At 43.0% G+C, this 18,831-nt stretch overlaps 1 protein-coding gene across 1 annotated transcript in view; it reads left to right on the top strand.

Annotated features, from left to right (window-relative positions):
- Positions 1–343: 343 nt before the first annotated feature.
- LOC309853278 (uncharacterized protein) overlaps positions 344–18,831 on the top strand; it is a gene marked incomplete at its 3' end in the record, with an annotated part of 31,778 nt that continues 13,290 nt past the window's right edge. Inside the window, exons 1-9 of the mRNA XM_082711117.1 lie at positions 344–631; positions 1,223–1,385; positions 2,712–2,861; positions 4,377–4,537; positions 4,788–4,964; positions 6,092–6,233; positions 8,200–8,387; positions 8,505–8,646; positions 10,532–10,704. Of these exons, the coding sequence (XP_082567243.1) occupies positions 452–631; positions 1,223–1,385; positions 2,712–2,861; positions 4,377–4,537; positions 4,788–4,964; positions 6,092–6,233; positions 8,200–8,387; positions 8,505–8,646; positions 10,532–10,704 (1,476 nt within the window). The 5' untranslated portion in view covers positions 344–451. The remainder of the gene's footprint in view (positions 632–1,222; positions 1,386–2,711; positions 2,862–4,376; positions 4,538–4,787; positions 4,965–6,091; positions 6,234–8,199; positions 8,388–8,504; positions 8,647–10,531; positions 10,705–18,831) is intronic.

Here is an 18,831-nt window from a genome sequence, read left to right as displayed (position 1 = left end):
CCAAGACTTTATAAAACAGTATGGTTACCCTATTATTGACAGATTCCAGAAACTGAGACCAAGAGGGTTAGGTGACTTCCCAATGGAGAAAAGGTAGAGTGGAAATTTGAACCCAGAATGTCTGATTCCTAATGCAATAGTCTAAAAATGATTTTCAGCTGCCTCCCACATCCCACCAAGACATGTTGAACCAGGGGTTGAGCTGAGACTGGAAATATGAAGAAAGAGGGATGGCCCCAGTGGATTTCCCTGTATGAATTCAATCCATCTTTATTCAGGTGGGAGATTAGAGGTTATATAACAACCCCCCAGATAAAGCAATATCCTCTCTAATGGCATCCAAACCCGGAAAACTTAAATCTCAGGGTATTCAGATTTCTGCACAGCTGATTTCCCAGAACATATTTAAGCAGAATCTGGTTCCCTGGACACAACCCTTCAACCTGACACCATGGAGCTAGGAGGGGCTTTCACCATCTTTCTGGCACTCTCCTTGTCTTGTCTACTCATCCTCATCGCCTGGAAACGGAACAGCAAGGGGGGTAAGCTGCCCCCTGGGCCCACACCAATACCCTTCCTGGGGAACGTGTTGCAAGTCCGTACTGATGCCACTTTTCAGTCTTTCATGAAGGTAAGTCTGACTACTCCTCTCACAGAGCTGGCAACAACTAATTCTGTAGACACATGTATAACTTTGTAACATCTAAAACATAGACTCTTAGAAACATAGACCTTATAAACCTTAGACTACTAAAATTCCAGAATCTTAAACTCATGGAAACACAGACTCCTGGCACACTGGAACTTACGACTCTCATATCTGAGAACTTCAGAATCACAATACCTTACACCCTTAAACACAAGAACTCGTGCACTGTGATGGACTTAGAACTTTGACACTCAGTATCATGAAATCTCAGGGTTCCAGAAATTGAGCATTGCAGAGAGAGAAGCATAGATCTTGGAGTCCAGTTCATCCAGGTCCACCATTTTACAGATGATGAAACTAAGGCTTGTGGAGGCACTGGGCGGGGAGGTCTTGCCCAGGATCACAGGACCCAAGGCTTCTGTACCTTTTGCTCAATAGTCTAAGCCCAAGACTCACCTTTATCTGTTATTCCTATATCTGTACCCTCTTGAAATTTCCACCCTAAAGTCCTTGATTGATATATACTTGGTCCTCCACTCAGCTCCCTCCAATTATATCTTCCTTTGCTCACAGCTTAAGGAGAAGTATGGTCCAGTCTTCACTGTGTACATGGGTCCCCGGCCAGTGGTTGTTTTATGTGGACATGAGGCAGTGAAAGAGGCCCTGGTAGACCGGGCAGATGAGTTCAGTGGCCGCGGAGAACTGGCTTCGATAGAGCGAAACTTCCAAGGTCATGGTAAGTAACAACGACAAAATGATAATAATATACTTCGTATGTCCCGGTTTCCTTGATAAGTCCTCTGCATGAATGACTGCATTGACTCCTTTGAGGGAACTATTAATGTCTTACTAATTTTGCAAATGAGGAAGCTGAGGGTGAGAGTTTGGGTAATATCACACAGTAAGTGAAACAATTTTGTTTTGAACTCAAAACATCTGGCTCATGAGTATCTGCTGCATTACTTCTGTTTTTAATGGATTAGTGACACTGTATACCCACTGAAGCACTTACAACAACATTACTTCTTATCTCTCTGTACATACATACACACCCAACCCATAGGTCCCTGCCACCTCCACTTAGGGATATACCTTTCTAGTATGTCCTATACATCTACCTCTAACTGTTCACACTCTTCAATTCCAAACAGCCTCATGCTATTCTTTCCATATTTCCATCCATTTATCTATCCCTATCTATTTCCTCCCATTTATCCACTTCTCCATTGATCTACGCATCCTCCAAAAACATCCATTTATTAATTAGCCTTTCTATACAAATATCTTTCTATCCAGTTTATCTGTACATCTATGAATTAACTTTCCATTCACCCATCTATCCACCATTCCATCCATCCATCCATTCACTAACCCTTCTATTATTCACCCATCAATTAACCTTTCAAACCATAAATCTTTCCAGCCACTTATCCATTCATCCCAAACCCTCTACTCATTAACACTTTACTCACCCATTGAGTCTCTTATCCATCATCTATCAGTCATTCCAGTCAAAACGCTTCCTTTCATTCATTAATCCACTAAAATAATTTCATTAAATTTCTAAACATTAATTATCAATCCACACACATCTGGTCATTTCAAAGTGTTGCTTCCTAGAAGGTGGGTATATTGATGTACAGGTATGAGCTTCTGTTGCATGTATGCATATATCTAGAGAACCCAAATGGTGTACAGAAGATAAAAGTAGTTCTCCATTCCAAGGTACCATAAATGGCATTCTCTCTATACCCCCTCGCCCTTCCTATGCATCCAACCAGTTATTTATCCTGTTCTAGGTCTTTATCCTGTAATAAACTCTCCATGATCTCCCTCAATCATTCCTAGCCTGATTTCCTTTCCATCCATCTCAATCCTAGACTGTTTCTGAGGGTCCCGTAGGGAGGGAACCACGGTCTCTCCATCAAGCCTGGGAGGTTGGGAAGGGCTTCCCTGAGACCAGAGTCCAGAGCTTTCATAATTTGTTCCCATCCTTGTGTAGCACAGAGTTAGACACAGGAAGGGGAGGGGAGGCAGGAGGTTGACCCAAAGATTCTGGCAGGTGTAGCTCTGGCTAATGGAGAACGATGGAGGATCCTCCGACGCTTCTCCCTGACCATTCTTCGGGACTTCGGAATGGGAAAGCGGAGCATTGAGGAGCGGATCCAGGAAGAGGCTGGCTTTTTACTAGAGGAATTACGGAAGACCAAGGGTAAGGCGGGGCGGGGGGGGGGGGGCAACAAGGGGGCAGGGCTAAAAGATGAATGGTTATTATAAAGAGCTCAGTCATGAGAAGATGGGCCTTGGTGGGAGAAGCCTCTAGAATGGGAGAGAATGAAAAAGACTAAGGATTTACTGAGATTTCTAGCCAGTCTCCATGTTAAAAGTTAATGTGAAAGCCTCTCAGAGACCACTTGTTCAGAAGCTTTAATCAGTGGATCTCAGGGATTTTGTGAGCTCCTGAAAGCATGTGCAAACTTTTGCAATATGTAAATTTGTGCCTTTTTCCGATGACAGGATCAAATTTAATTACACATATATGTATACATATAGTACATACACTCAACCCATAGGTCTCTGCCACCTCCACTTAGGGAATACAATTGTCATGAATACATAAATACATAATACGATTGTCATAAAACTACATATTGTACAATTTTACCATCCTAACCATTCCTAAATGCCTATTCCAGTGTATTTGCATTGTTGTGAAACAGATCTCCAGAATCTTTCATCTTGCAAATCTGAAACTCTATACTCATTTGATTATATTTTTTAAGGAATCCAATCCCTGCCCTGAAATAAGGTCTGGAACCAACAGGATTTAGAGGGAAAAAAAGACACAGCAGCTTAGAAGTACAAAGAGAAATAGATAAGATATAACAAGAAAGAGAAATTTCTCTAAATCAGAGTTTCCCTTCTAGGTTTCATGGGTGCTAACTAAACAGTCTAAATGAAGGCTTTTTTTTTTTTTTTAAGATTTTATTTATTTGACAGACAGAGATCGCAAGCAGGCAGAGAGGCAGGCAGAGACAGAGGGGAAGCAGGCTCCCTGCTGAGCAAAGAGCTCATTGTGGGGCTCAATCCCAGGACCCTGCAATTGTGACCTGAGCTGAAGGCAGAGACTTTAACCCACTGAGCCACCCAGACACCCTGACATGAAGACTTTGAATGTCCATTGTACCCCCAGAAATTACTTGCAAAATTGTGTATTTATGAATATGAGCGTTGTTCTAGAAAAATTGTCCCCAGATCCGGTATCCTGTTTTAGATGGTGCAGCTGAGGCCAAAGGAAGAATTTTCTTAATAGTTCAAATGGAATCATTGCTAGAGATACACAGAATCTAGCCTTCCTTTTTTTTTTTTTTTTAATGTGTCCCATACCATGACTTCTTTCCCAAATCTGTGACTCTACAGCACAAACACAGTTAAATAACCAAAAGTAATGATTAAACTCCACCAGCACTTTTTGGGTGCTTATTACATGGCAAGGACGGTGCTAAGCATTTCACATGGATAATTATATTGAAGCCTCAGGTTACTAAACCAATTTGGTTACTAAACCAATTTGCATACTGGGAAATCTAGACTCGAAACACAAAAAAATGAAGTAACTAACATGTGCTATTACACAGTGGAGCCAAGACTTGTATCCATGATTGAATGGTTCTCCATCCCATGCTCCTAATCACTGTCTCCAACCTAGACAATTTCCACCCTCCAGGTTCTCCCATCGAACCCACCTTCTTCCTGAGCCGCACTGTCTCCAACGTCATCAGTTCTGTCGTCTTTGGAAGCCGCTTTGACTATGAAGACCAGCAGTTCCTGAAGCTGCTGCAGATGATCAATGAGAGTTTCATTGAGATGAGCACACCCTGGGCACAGGTGCCCACTAACCACCTCCCTGCCCACTCCCAATCTCAGTGAACTGAGCACCTGCCTGTACCTCACTTAGTCCTCCCCACAACCTTGGGAGGCAAGGATTGATACACCTGGAGCCTCCAAGAAGCAAATGGACTCACCCAATCCTCAGACCCAGATCTGGGTGTTGAGCCCAGCTAGCTGACCCCAGACTCAGCCTACACTGGCCCCAGGTGCCCATTGCTGACAAACTCCCTTTGCTTATTTCCCACAGCTGTATGACATGTATTCCGGGATCATGCAGTACTTGCCAGGAAGACACAATCGCATCTACTACTTGGTAGAAGAGCTCAAGGACTTCATTGCCTCTAGGGTGAAGATAAATGAAGCATCTTTTGACCCACAAAACCCTCGGGACTTCATTGACTGCTTCCTCATCAAGATGTACCAGGTACCTCTTCTCCAATCCTTTTCTGTCATCATCCTATTCCCTAGTACCTGCAAATTTTACCTGCAAACCTGTTGGAGTTAAAAGAGCAAGCATTGTTTTACATCGTTGGATCTTATTTATAGATGAGATATAGAAACTGTGAAGGCATACATACACTCTTACGCTTTCATTTATTTTTTTTTAAAAGATTTAATTTTTTTTATTAGTTTTTTATTTTTTATAAACATATATTTTTATCCCCAGGGGTACAGGTCTGTGAATCACCAGGTTTACACACTTCACAGCACTCACCCAAGCACATACCCTCCCCAATGTCCATAATCCCACCCCCTTCTCCGAAACCCCCTCCCCCCAGCAACCCTCACAAAAGATTTAATTTTTTTATTTGACAGAGAAAGGTAGTGAGAGAGGGAACACAAGCAGGGGAAGTGGGAGAGGGAGAAGCAGGCTTCCTGCTGAGCAGGGAGCCGATGTGGGGCTTGATCCCAGGATCCCGGAATCGTGACCTGAGTCGAAGGCAGACGCCCAACGACTGAGCCACCCAGGCACCCTACTCTTACGCTTTTAAAATAAACTTTGAATCTAGAAAATTTAAGAGCAAGGATAATTAAAACTTATACCCTTCAAATCATTTGTGATTACAACTACCAGAGACTTACAAATACAGAAAGCCAGAATGAGTCTTTACAGTCTTAGAATTTGAGAAGTTTAGACTTTGAGAATTTGAGAAGCTTAAGAGTTTAAGCTTTAAATTTGAGTCTTAGAGATGTAGAAATTTAGAAACTTAATACTTCTATATCATAAAGTCTTGGAATTTTAGAAATTTATGTATTTTTCTTATTACACTCAGCACTTGGAGTTTTACAATTATATAGCTTAATGTCCTAGAACTTTCAAATTTCTACTTTTTCTCCTCCCATTTCCTCCACTGTCCACTCCAATCACACTGGCCTCCTTGTTGTTCCTCTATACATGGGGGACACTGCTGCCCCAGGACCTGTGCTCTGGCTGTTTCATCTCCCAGATAGTCACTTGGTTTAACCATCTATTGTGTTTCCACAAAGGGACAAAATAAGAAGATAAACACAGAAGAGGGTGATTCTGTGTCCTATCCCTCTCATTTTTAGGATACAAATAATCCCCACACAGAATTTAATCTCAAGAATTTGGTGCTGACCACACTCAACCTATTCTTTGCTGGCACAGAGACTGTGAGCTCTACACTACGTTATGGATTGCTGCTAATGATGAAGTACCCTGAGGTGGAAGGTGAGTGTTCACCTGAGCTGCTTACCTGGTGACCCCCACTCTCAACAGGGAAGAAGACATAATCTTGAAACCTTAGAACCCCACGGCCATACACTCTTCACACTCTGGAATCTCAGTGTACAGAATCTCACCTCTGACTTAGAAGGCTATTTAACTAATCTTCTACTTGGTGCCTGTGTTAGTTTCCTATGGTTGCTGTAATAAATTACCAGAAATTTAGCAGCTTAAATTAGCATAAATCTATTATCCTACAGTTCTGGATTTCGGAAGTTTACACAGGATTTCACTGGGTGGAATCAAGGTAGAATCCGTTTCCTTGCCTTTTCGGCTTCAAGAGCTGTATTCCTTGCATTCCTGGGCTCATGACCCTTGCTTCATCTTCAAGGCCAGAAGCATAGCATCTTCAAATCTCTCTGCTTCAGTGCTCACATCTCCTCTCACTCTGACCCTTCTGCTTCCCAATTACACAGACACTTGTGATTTTATTTAGGGCCAATCTGGATAATCCAGGATAATCTCCACCTCTCAAGAGCCTTACTCTGATGATGTCTTCAAAGCCCCAAGTTTGTCCTCTATGGTAACATGCACAATTTCTGGGGATTAGGAAGTAGTTACCTTTGATGGTCCTTTTTTTTTTTTTTTAAAGATTTTATTTATTTTTTTGACAGAGAGAAATCACAAGTAGATGGAGAGGCAGGCAGAGAGAGAGAGAGAGAGGGAAGCAGGCTCCCTGCCGAGCAGAGAGCCTGATGCGGGACTCGATCCCAGGACCCTGAGATCATGTCCTGAGCCGAAGGCAGCGGCTTAACCCACTGAGCCACCCAGGCGCCCACCTTTGATGGTCCTTATTTAGCCAACTATAGTGCAGGAATCCGATAGAATCCATCTCCAATAAATTGCAGTCTGGTCTTGTTGGGTAACTCTAATGACGAGGAGCTCATTCCTTGCTTAAAGAAAACCCCCAATATTGGCATTTCTCCCTTCTAATGCAGTTCAAAACAAGCCAAAAAATTTTTCCTGGTATAGACAATGGGAGAGTCTAACTTGTTTCCACTCAAACTTTTCTAGCCCCTGCTCCATTGTCCTTGTGTTTTACCAAATGACAATAATAACAACTAAATACCTAAACAATCAGATATTTAACGGACACCTGCTATGTGCCTAGGCACTATTCTACTTACTTGCATGCTGCATTTTAGGTAAATTTTACAACTCTATAAACTTGTAGAACCATCTCATCCATTTGGAAGATGAAGAAACAGAGGCTCAGGGTGTCTAGGTAGCCCAGTGGGTGGGGCCTCTGCCTTATGCTCGGATCATAATCTCAGGGTCCTGGGATCCATCCCCATATTGGGCTTTTTGCTCAGCGGGGAGCCTGCAATCCCCTCTCTGTCTGCCTGCCTCTCTGCCTATCGCTGTCTCTGTCAAATAAATAAATAGAATCTTAAAAAAGAAAGAAAGAAAGAAAGAAAGAAAGAAAGAAAGAAAGAAAGAAAGAAAGGAAGAAAAACAGAGGCTCAGAAGGTTAAGTCATTTGCCTCAGAGTCACTCATCTAGGAAGTTCAGGGAGGAGTAACTACACCAATACTGTTCTTAATTCCTGTGACATAATTGCTGTCACTTGCTTCAATCTTGTCCTGGTTATGGTTGTACCTTTTCTCCATCTTATCAAAAATCTGTGTATGACAGCCCATCTGGGAACCAGGACACTGCCCTGCTCTTTAGTACTTGCAAGATAAAGACCAAATATCCCAGCAGGCACTCTAGGCTCCAGGCTGTGTGCCTCCCATCGGTCTGGGAGCACCCCACCAATGAGTCTGATGTTAAGAATAAAGAGGCATTGCAAACACACATGGTGCACTCCCTCAGGATCCACAGGTACTAAAGATACAAACCCATAGCCTAGCCTTGACCTCCAGAAACACCTCCTGTATCCTTGTCTGCTATGTTTTCTGGCCCCTTCTAGCCAAGATCCATGAAGAGATTGACCAGGTGATTGGACCACACCGGATCCCAAGTGTGGATGACAGAGTGAAGATGCCCTACACGGATGCTGTGATCCATGAGATACAGAGACTGACAGATATCGTACCCATGGGTGTCCCCCATAATGTCATCCGGGACACTCATTTCCGAGGCTACCTTCTGCCCAAGGTAGAGCTGGGTCTCATTGTTACCCCTTCTCCCTCCACCTCACTCCTCTCTCCTTCTGGTTCCCTGCCCCCATCCTCCAACACTGATTTCTCCTAACTGTCCAAATTTCCACCCCAGGGCACTGATGTGTTCCCGCTGCTTGGCTCAGTCCTCAAAGACCCCAAATACTTCCGCTATCCAGATGCCTTCTATCCTCAACACTTCCTGGATGAGCAGGGCCGCTTCAAGAAGAATGAAGCCTTTGTACCTTTTTCCTCTGGTAGGTTTCTATGGTCTGAACTCCCCCGCCCCCACCACAGGAACATGTTAGATGTGACCCCCCAATTCTTGGTCTGTTTTCGACATTCAGGTCTGGATGGAAAGTTGAATGCTATTTTCCAGAATCATGGGATATTAGAACCGTTAACTCTGATAATTAGAAAAGGTATAGTACTAAACAGATATCAGCAAACTTTTTCTGTTAAGGACCAAGTAGAAAATATTTTAGTTTTTGCCAGGAGTAGAATCTCAGTCTGAACTATTCAACTAACCCCCTCGTGCCTTAGAAGTGACCATGGACAGCACAAATAATGCATGAGAATGTCTGTGATACCAAAAACCTTTATTTATGAACATAGAAATTTGAATTTCATCGAATTCACACATGTCAGAAAATGTTATTTTTCTTTTGATGGTGTTCAACCATTTAAAGATGTGAAAAGCATCCTTAGTTTTGTTGAAGAACAAATATTCAGTTGAGTAAATTTGAATATATAATTGGCTTTATTAAATGATTCATGAATCAAGCAGCATTCCATCTAGTAAGTAGAGGGCAGCCTTAGGGTTGTAGAAATAGAAAGTCTGTATAGGGAGGAGAGTGGGCAGGAAGTTATTAGCAAAAGAAAAGAAAGGATTGTTATAGACAAGATCACCTTCCCCTAGGGAAAGGGCAGGGTTTTAAAATTTTATTTAAATTTGATTAATTAACATATAGTATATTATTAGTTTCAGGGGTAAAGTTCAGTGATTCATCAGCTGCATATAACACCCACTGCTCTAAACATCACATGCCCTCCTTAATGCCCTTAACCCAGAATTAAGAGTGTCTTAAGGTTTGTCTCCTTCTCTGATTTCATCTTGTTTTATTTTTTCCTCCCTTCCCCTATGGTCTTCTGTTTTGTTTCTTAAATTCCTCACATGCATGAAATCCTATGATATTTGACTTTTCTGATTGACTTATTTTGCTTAGCATGATGCCCTCTAGTTCCATCCATGTCTTTGCAAATGGCAAGATCTTATTAGGCGGATTACGTCATCTTCTTCTAGGGGGTGGAGAGGGTCCATGTGGCAGATCGTTTCATGGGTGCGGATCAAAAAATTCTCAACTAACTAGTTAAGACTGCATTTCTGGGGGAGGTTGAAATTAGCTTAGATATTGAGCATGGGTTAATGACTTGGCCTAATCTAAGTGACTCCATTTGGGGTGTGTGGTTTTCTTTTTTAACCAGTTTGCAGGTAGTATAAAAAATAGGCAGCAGGTGGATTTGCCTGATGAACAGGAGCTTGTGACCGATGACACATCACCTTAAGAGAGTATTTTAAGTATAAGCCATAGTCAATCAGTGCAGTGGTTAGGAAACAGAACCCCCACCCCACCCTTATAAAGGTTGGAGTCATAGGTGAGTTACTTCCGTTTCCTGTCTATAAAGTGGGGATTCATCTTTTCAAACCATTGGAAGGGTGACCAACAAATAGTAAGCATTATTTAAGGGTGAGTCAGTCTTTCTTTCTTTCTTTCTTTCCCTTTTTTCCCCCTTCACCAGCATCTGACACCTAACAGGCATTTGGTAAGCCTTTGAGAAATTTAAATGAACAGAAACTTCAAATTCGAGGGTTTTTTTTAGAGCCATTCCTTCTTGGGATCTGATGGAATCCAGTCATCAGAGAAGTAGCTGCCATGTGTTGAGCTCCTATAAGTGGCAGATCCTAGAGGAGCCCACTGAGACTTTTACAATAACCCCACAAAGCAGGTATTAATTATCATGAGCCCAGGGATGCTGAGGAGGCTCTGAGCGGTGATGGGGTGATGGGGCCAGAAAGCTCCACATGCCTTCATGATCCCAGTGCAAATATGAGCCGCCCTCCATCCTCCCCTGTGCCCACAGGAAAGCGCATCTGCCTGGGCGAGGCTATGGCCCGCATGGAACTCTTTCTCTACTTCACGTCCATCCTTCAGAACTTCTCTCTACACTCGCTGGTGCCACCCGCTGACATCGATATCACACCCAGGGTCTCAGGCTTTGGCAATATCCCTCCAACCTACGAGCTCTGCCTCAAGGCCCGCTGAGTGCCCCCTACTGAGCGTGGAAGGACCGGTCGGAGACCAGAGCTCTGTCCCCGGATACGAGTGCACCAGCTCACCTCCTCTAAGGTGGAGAGGCGCTCACAACAGCTTAAATCCTCACAACAGCTCTAAGAGAAGGCACTATTCCTACTGTCATGGGACTGCAGGTCAGGGAGGGTTGCGGGCAAATACAGAGATATGTACCGGCTCCATCCAATGGAAAAGCAATGCGCTGTCCAAGATTTCAGCAACAATCTGGAGAATTTGTGTTCTCTTCCCCTCTGTGGTGCTTCCTGTCTCCACCGAATTCTTGTTATAGACTCTATGTCTTTTTGTGATAGTGACCCAAATGTAGTGCACCATTCGTCTCCCTGATTATCATCTCCCGCACAAAATAAAATAAAATAAAATAAAAGCAGCCAGGGAGTCAAAGCTGTTGGGTGTAGCTGGCTTCTTGTGTGTTCTGTGCACCGTCACTGTAGGGCATAGAAAACTACTTAAAATGACCTTTTAGACTCCCCTGTTATTAATTATCCTTCATAGGAGTCCACCACCAGAGATTTCCCACTTGATGCTCAACCCCCCAATACTCTATTCACAACCATCTTGCTGGCTCCTTGCCCGAAACCCCGACAATTGTCTCTCCCTCTAAACGTACCTTCCTGGTCTGCAGGGAACTTCTTTCACAACTCCCAGTTCCAGATTCTCCCCCATTCCATTGTGGAGAATCATTCAGCCTTCTATCATTCTATTTCCAAGCTCCATCAACTCGGTGGATGAAAGCTTTCCCTCATACTTCATTTTATTCAACCAATGTTTGTCAAATACCCAACATGTACCAATACCGTCTTCAAGTACTTGGGATCCATCAATGAACAAAGAAGACCACAACTCCTGCCCTCGTGGAGTTTCCTTCTAGTGGGAGACATAGACAATGAAGAATAAACATAATAAATAAGTAAATGATAAAATAATATATTAGGACAGCAGAGATTCCAGGATTGGGATTACGATCAGGACAGGGTAGGTGTCTCAAGGTGTGGAGAAACAGGCTATGTGGGTTATTGGGAAGGGAGTGTTTCTGGCAGTAAGATTTAAAAAAACAGCAGAGCCATAAAGCAGGAGGCTATGCATGTGTGTTCTAGAATCCACAAGCAGACTACGGGTGGAGTGGAGGAGGGAGAGAAGGGGAAATGGGAAGAAGGCAGGGCATGAAAGAGCCAGATTGTGTGAAGCCTCGTGGACCTCAGTAAGGACCTGGGCTTTTAGTCTGAGTGAGGGGATGGTTCCTGGCGAATACAGGGTGACATACACCAACTGACATATTTTTAAAGGCAAACTCTGGCTGCTGCCTGAAGATGAGTTTGAAGATAGGGAAATAGAGATCTGTGTTGTAGAAACAGGGAGAGGTGAGCCGGGTTGGGATCTGCTATGAAGATGGAGCTGGCAAGGTTTGCTGATGAATTGAATATGGGGTGGGAGAAAAAGAGGGTCAGGGATGAGACCTCATCCTTTGGAATCTCTCTTAACCTCATAGGTTCCAGGTACATGAGCCCCCATAATAGTTGGCTTTGTAATGTTAAGGAGCGTGAACAAACTGTCCTCGGTCTGGGGCTTTCTTGGAACAACATGGACTCAGCTCTGAGCTGAGGTGGATCCTGATGGTGTTGTAGCCAGAGGCTGTCAGCTCACTGCTCTCTTGGCAAGAACAGCAAGTTCTTGAAGGGGGAATCTGGAGGCACATCTCCATGCCCATCATAGACATAGACACATAAACACACATCATTATAGCCCTACCACTCTCTCCATGAGCCATCTTTAGAACTATCAACTCACTTAGCAAGTATATAACCCAACCGTCACTACACATTCTTAGCTGTGAAAATCTTATGTTAGATTTTCCTGTGTGCAAGTCCAATACATGAAATAGTTTGGAAAAGGATTGCTAATCTCCCTCTGAGTGAAGCACAAAAGAGCTCTAGACCCTCAAAGACACTTTATTTTCTCTCATGAGGAGACATCCCCAGGGCTACAAGGCACCTAGCCATTCCAGACACATTCCTGCCCTCAGTCCTGCACACTGTTGGGATCTCCTGACATTAAGGTGACCAGGAGAGAGTCAGTTACTGACCACATGGCTCACAGTCCAGCACGTTCATTACTGGTGTTAAGGAAAATCAGTAATTAGATGGGTTTCAGCTAACAAAACAAAAACCAGAGTTACAGAACAGAAAGATGATAGAAGCAGAAGGAAAAACTAGGCAATGTAGGGACCATGAACTTCATTTTTCTTTTCTTGAGTGGGCTGCTGACAGACTGACAGCTATCAGAGGCTGGTTCTGTCCTTGGGTTGTTAGATGGATCAGCAGTAAAAACAAATCAAATTCTTTTTTTTAAAATATTTTATTTATTTATTTAACAGAGAGAGAGGGAGAGCACAAGCAGGGGAAGCAGCAGGCAGAGGGAGAGAGAGAAGCAGGCTCCCAGCCAAGCAAGGTTGTGGGATGAGGGACTCAAACCTAGGACCCTGAGATCATGACCCAAGCCAAAGGCAGCCGCCCAACCAACTGAGCCACCCAGGTATCCCCAAATCAAATTCTTTGTTGGATTGTCTAGAAGATCTTGAGACTTTAAATCTGAAATGTGTGAAAGGCTCTCTATCCATATCTGTCATGTCCTTAGAAAATTCATGTTTGGTTTTTATCATTTTCTGACCAGAATTTCTCATACTGCTCCTTCATGAGACACATGTATTGTCATTCTTTTTAAAAATTATATTATGTTAGTCACCATACAGTACATCATTAGTTGTTGATTCATTGTTTGCATATAACACCCAGTGCTCCATGTAATCCATGCCCTCCTTAATACCCATCACTACACTCCCCCATCCCTCTAACCCCTTCCCCTCTAAAACTCTCAGTGTGATTCCTGGAGCCCATAGTCTCTCATGCTTCCTCTCCCACTCTGATATCTCCCCCTTCATTTTTCCATTCCTTCTGATGTCCTCCATGCTATTCCTAATGTTCCACATATGAGCGAAACCATACGATAAGTGTCTTCTCTGTTTGACTTATTTCACTCAGCATAGGTATTATCATTCTTCTCAAAATTTGTCAATTTAATGATCAATAAAATGTGGCACACTATGGTTTAAGTTTTTATTTCTTTGATTAGTAATGAGACCTGACTTCTGTGTGTTTATCCTTGCATATATTCCTTACCCATGAACCTACTCTATATTCAGAATTTTACTCATTGATTCTATAAACTTGTCATGCAACGAAGATGCTGACCTTTATTCTTGGTTTTGGATAAAGAGGTTTCATGAGGCATTTGCCCTTGAATTCACGTTGTTGTGGTTTTTTTTTTTAAATAACAAAATTATTACTTTTGAAGTCAAATTCTTTCTAATTTTTTGTGATTTATCTAATTATCTCTAGTTTTAGAAATATCTCCTCTGTACATACCTGTTGACACAATAGTTACACTTCAGAAAAGTGTGCAAAGATGGAAACACAGGGATGTTCATTTCAACGGTGTTTATAAAGACAAAAATAAGGTGAATAATCCACATATGCATCTTCTAGCAGATCAGCATGCATTGGTCATCAAACTAAATGAATTGGTGCTTTTCCTCCAGTAAGAGAAAGATCCAGAATGTGAAAAAAAATTACTAAAAATGTTTCAACAAAGTCTCTTTAATTTTCTACTTGATACAATGTTAAGTGAAAAGCAGATGTAACCTAAGCAACTGTGTTCGCTCTCAGTGGCTGGTGTTTCTTCCCTCCACTTCAAGGATCTGAGCATTGGTGAGCCCTCCCAACGGAAGACTCCTGTGCAAAACAGACTCATTGAAGAAGAGAGAATGACCACCTCATTGCTCCCAAGGGGTGAGCTATCAAGACTCTTTAACCACTGAAATAAATGACTTTAATGACACCTAATTACAAACTTCCCTTTCCCATTTTGGCCAAGAGAGGAGGAGTGGAAGGGTTACTTCCTCTTCCTCTAGAACTACGTTATCCAGCAGGATGGGCATTAGCCATATGTGACAAGTGAGCATTTGGAATAAAGCTGGTGAGAGGAAATCACAATTGATGAGGGAGTGTTGCTACCTTGCTGTTAACTCTAGCCCATGGTTTCACTAGGATTCACTCTGAGAAAGACAAATACTGCATGATCTCACTTACCTATAGAATCTAAAAGAGCCGAACTTATAAAAAAAAACCCTGTTAGATTGGTGATTTCAGAGGCTGGGGGCTGGGGGAAATGGGGAGATGTTAGTCAGAAGGTACAAACTTCCCATTATGAGACAAGAAATTTCTGCAGATCCATGGGACAGCACGGTGACTACACGTAACAGTACATTATATTACATACTTGAAAACTGATAAGAAAATAAAACTTGAATGTTCTCACCATCAAAAAAAAATAGTGATTATATGAGGCAATTTGTTAACTAGCCCTCTTCTGGTAATCATTTTGCGGTATAAACATGCACCAAATCATCACATTGGTTTTTTTTTATGTTTTTGTTTTTTTAAGATTTTATTTATTTGACAGAGAGAGATCACAAGTAGGCAGAGAGGCAGGCAGAGAGAGAGAAGGAAGCAGGCTCCCTGCTGAGCAGGCAGCCTGATGTGGGGCTTGATCACAGGACCCTGAGATCATGAACTTAGCTGAAGGCAGAGGCTTAACCCACTGAGCCACCCAGGCACCTCCCAAAGCATCACATTGTACACCCCACTGCACATCACAGCACTACACATCAATTGTAAATGAAGTTGCAAAAGAAGCGAAACCCAACTTCAGATGAGCTTTGACTATTACGAAGCAGCCTGTTACAAGATGCCGGGTAGCAAGGTTTTGGGCAAAGGGAACAGTAAATGCAATTGTGTACTTACATATGTTTATGTGCATTCAGGAAGGTCTGGAAGAGAGTTAACCTAAATAGAAAGTCTTATTTCTATGAGAGTGGATTTGGGGTTGCACTGCTTATCCCTGGGTAACAAAGCACAACACTTCATTCAACAATAAGCGTTTATGGGACTTCCGTTTCTGAGGGTTAGCTGGGGGGATTGCTGGTCTGGGTTCAGCTCGGCGAGGTGGCTCCCCTCCCCATGGCCATCTTCCTCCTCATGTCCACTGGCCCCAATCCAGCCCTGTTCTCATGGTGATGGCAGAGGTGTAGTGTACAAGTGCCTTTCCTGTCTTTGATCCCTCCACATCCATAACTCAAAGCAAGTCTCTGGGCCATGGCCAAGATCAAGATGTGAAGACATGGGACGCCTGGGTGGCTCAGTTGGTTAAGCAGCTGCCTTCGGCTCAGGTCATGGTCCCAGGGTCCTGGGATCGAGGCCCACGTCGGGCTCCTTGCTTGGCAGGGAGCCTGCTTCTCCCTTTGCCTCTGCCTGCCTCTTTGTCTGCCTGGGCTCTCTCTCTCTCTCTCTCTCTCTCTCTCTCTCTCTGTCTCTGGCAAATAAATAAATAAAATCTTTAAAAAAAAAAAAAGATGTGAAGACACACAATTCATCCACTGGGATGTGGAGAAGGAGTAAATGTTTCTGAAGGATAATGTACTCTGGGTCTTACTTTTTTTCTTTAGCCTTTTCTGTGTTGTCTAAATTATTTTATGTCATGGCCGGCGCGACAATCGACCAGGAACTTGAGGGTAAGAGGATGGTGAAAGGAAATTAAGAGAAAAAGAGATGGGGGTAGGAGGAGCACTGAGGAGGATGTCCAACAGTGCTGATTTTATTCCGCATCTTACAAGCATTTATAAGGCAGACCACAATAGGAGTAATACATCAGTATCTAGTCAGATAACCGCAAGTTCCTATAACAAGTTTACATTAACTACAAACAAATCTCATGATGCCAGGTTGTCATGGCTAATGCCATTAGCTACTATTGATACAAGAAGTTACAATCAACCAGGGAGTGGGTTATGGGAAGTACAGGAAAAACAAGGACCAACTAAGAATTTAAGACCCTGACCACATTGTTCCCTTCTGTAGGGAGAACGTGTGGGAAGTCACGTAGGTGAGTGCATGACGCATAGCACAGACCCTTTCTCAGTGTTACTCAACTTTCCTGTCCTTAACCCCTTATCAAGGCGTCTAGACTTTAAAGGAGACGCAAGTCAGGGCCTGGTTTGATCCACGACTCCAACCGTGCTGTGGCCTCCAACAATTTTAATAAGTAGTGTGTATCACTTTAACATCAGGGGGAAAAAAGTAATAAAGCCATTCAATTTAAAACAAAACAGAAGGGGCACCTGGGTGGCTCAGTGTGTTAAAGCCTCTGCCTTCCGTTCAGGTCATGATTCCATGGTCCTGGGCTCAAGTCATGATTCCACGGTCCTGGGATCGAGCCTCGCATCAGGCTGTCTGCTCAGTGGGGAGCCTGCTTCCCCCTCTCTCTCAGCCTGCCTCTCTGCCTACTTGTGACCTCTGTCTGTCAAATAAATAAATGAAATCTTTCTTAAAAAATAAAAAAAATAAAACAAAAGAGAAGAGGAACATCTGGGGCTCAGTGGGTGGAGTCACCAACTCTTGATTTCGGCTCAGATCTTGATCTGGGGCTTGTGGGATCAAGCCCTGCTAGGCCTGGAGCTTGCTTGGGATTCTCTTTATCCCCCCACTGCCCTTAACCACCTTGTGCACATGCTCTCTCTCTTAAAAAAATAGAAATTTAATAAAAATTTAAAAAATAAATAAGTAAAAGAGAACAGAGCTTTCCAACTACTTATATATATTTATTATGGTCTAGTTTTTGAAATTTTTTAATTCTTTAAGACTCTATCTATTTATTTATGAGAGGGGCAGAGAGAGAGAGCGCCAGAGGGAGAAGCAGGGTCCCTGCAGAGCAGGGAGCCCAATGTGGAACTCGATACCAGGACCCTGGGATCATGACCTGAGCCGAAGGTAGATGCTCAACCAACTGAGCCACCCAGGTGCCCTATTGTCTAGTTTTTATTTTATTTTTTTCTCCTTAAAAAAAAAGATTTTATTTATTTATTTGACAGACAGAGATCATAAGCAGGCAGAGAGGCAGGCAGAGAGAGAGGGGGGTGGGAAAGCAGGCTCACCACCAAGCAGAGAGCCTGATGTGGGGCTCAATCCCAGAACACTGGGATCATGACCTGAGTCGAAGGCACAGGCTTTAATGCACTGAGCCACCCAGGTGCCCCTATTGTCTAGTTTTTAAATGGTAACTTTTTTTGGTGAAACTTTTGTATGAGTTACTTAAGCCTGCCATAATGCATTATAAACCTCTGTCCTAGCTTCTGCCAGCTGCCTGCAACCCATGGGGTTCCCTGGCTTGTTAGCCACATCACCCCAATCTACACCTGTTTTCTCCTTGCCTCCTCCTCTGTGTCTCTGTCTTCAAGTCTGTCTGTCTCATCCCTTTCTCTGCCTTTCTATTATAAGGAAACTCATCATTGGATTTATGGCACACTCAAATAATCTACAATGGTCTCCTCATTTCAAGATCCTTAAATTAATTACACCCACAATGTCCTTCTTCCAAACAGGTAACAATCACAAGATCTGGGTATCAGAACACAGACATATCTTTTGAGGGTCACCATTCAACTGGCTACACCCATCATATGTACTAATGCTGATAAACTATACAACCACTGTTTCAAGAAAATGAACATTCACCACTTCACCTAGGAAATAAAACATTAAAACTTTAGGGTGCCTGGGGGGCTCAGTGGGTTAAAGCCTCTGTCTTCGGCTCAGATCATGATCCCTGAGTCCTGGGATCGAGACCTGCATCAGGCTCAACAGGGAAACTGCTTCCTCCTCTCTCCCTCTCTGCCTGCCTCTCTGCCTACTTGTGATCTCTGTCTGTCAAATAAATAAATAAAATCTTTTAAAAAATTAAAACTTTAGGAATCCACTCTGTCTCTTTGTAATCATTTCTCTTGCTTCTCCTGAGAAGCAGCTTCCATTCTGAATTTTCTACTTATCATTCTCTTGCTCTTCTTTATAGTTTCCCCATATTTGTAGCCTTAGTAATTTAAGCTTTATGTGAACAGATTTCACTCGAACCAGCCTGTTCTTATTCCTCTTAATGTTTCCAACACCTGCCCGGTAGACTATTGTG

The sequence above is a fragment of the Mustela nivalis genome (assembly GCF_964662115.1).
Source record: "Mustela nivalis genome assembly, chromosome: 18".
NCBI lineage: Eukaryota > Metazoa > Chordata > Mammalia > Carnivora > Mustelidae > Mustela > Mustela nivalis.
Note: the sequence above shows the minus strand (reverse complement) of the source record. Positions and strands in the feature narration are given on the sequence as shown.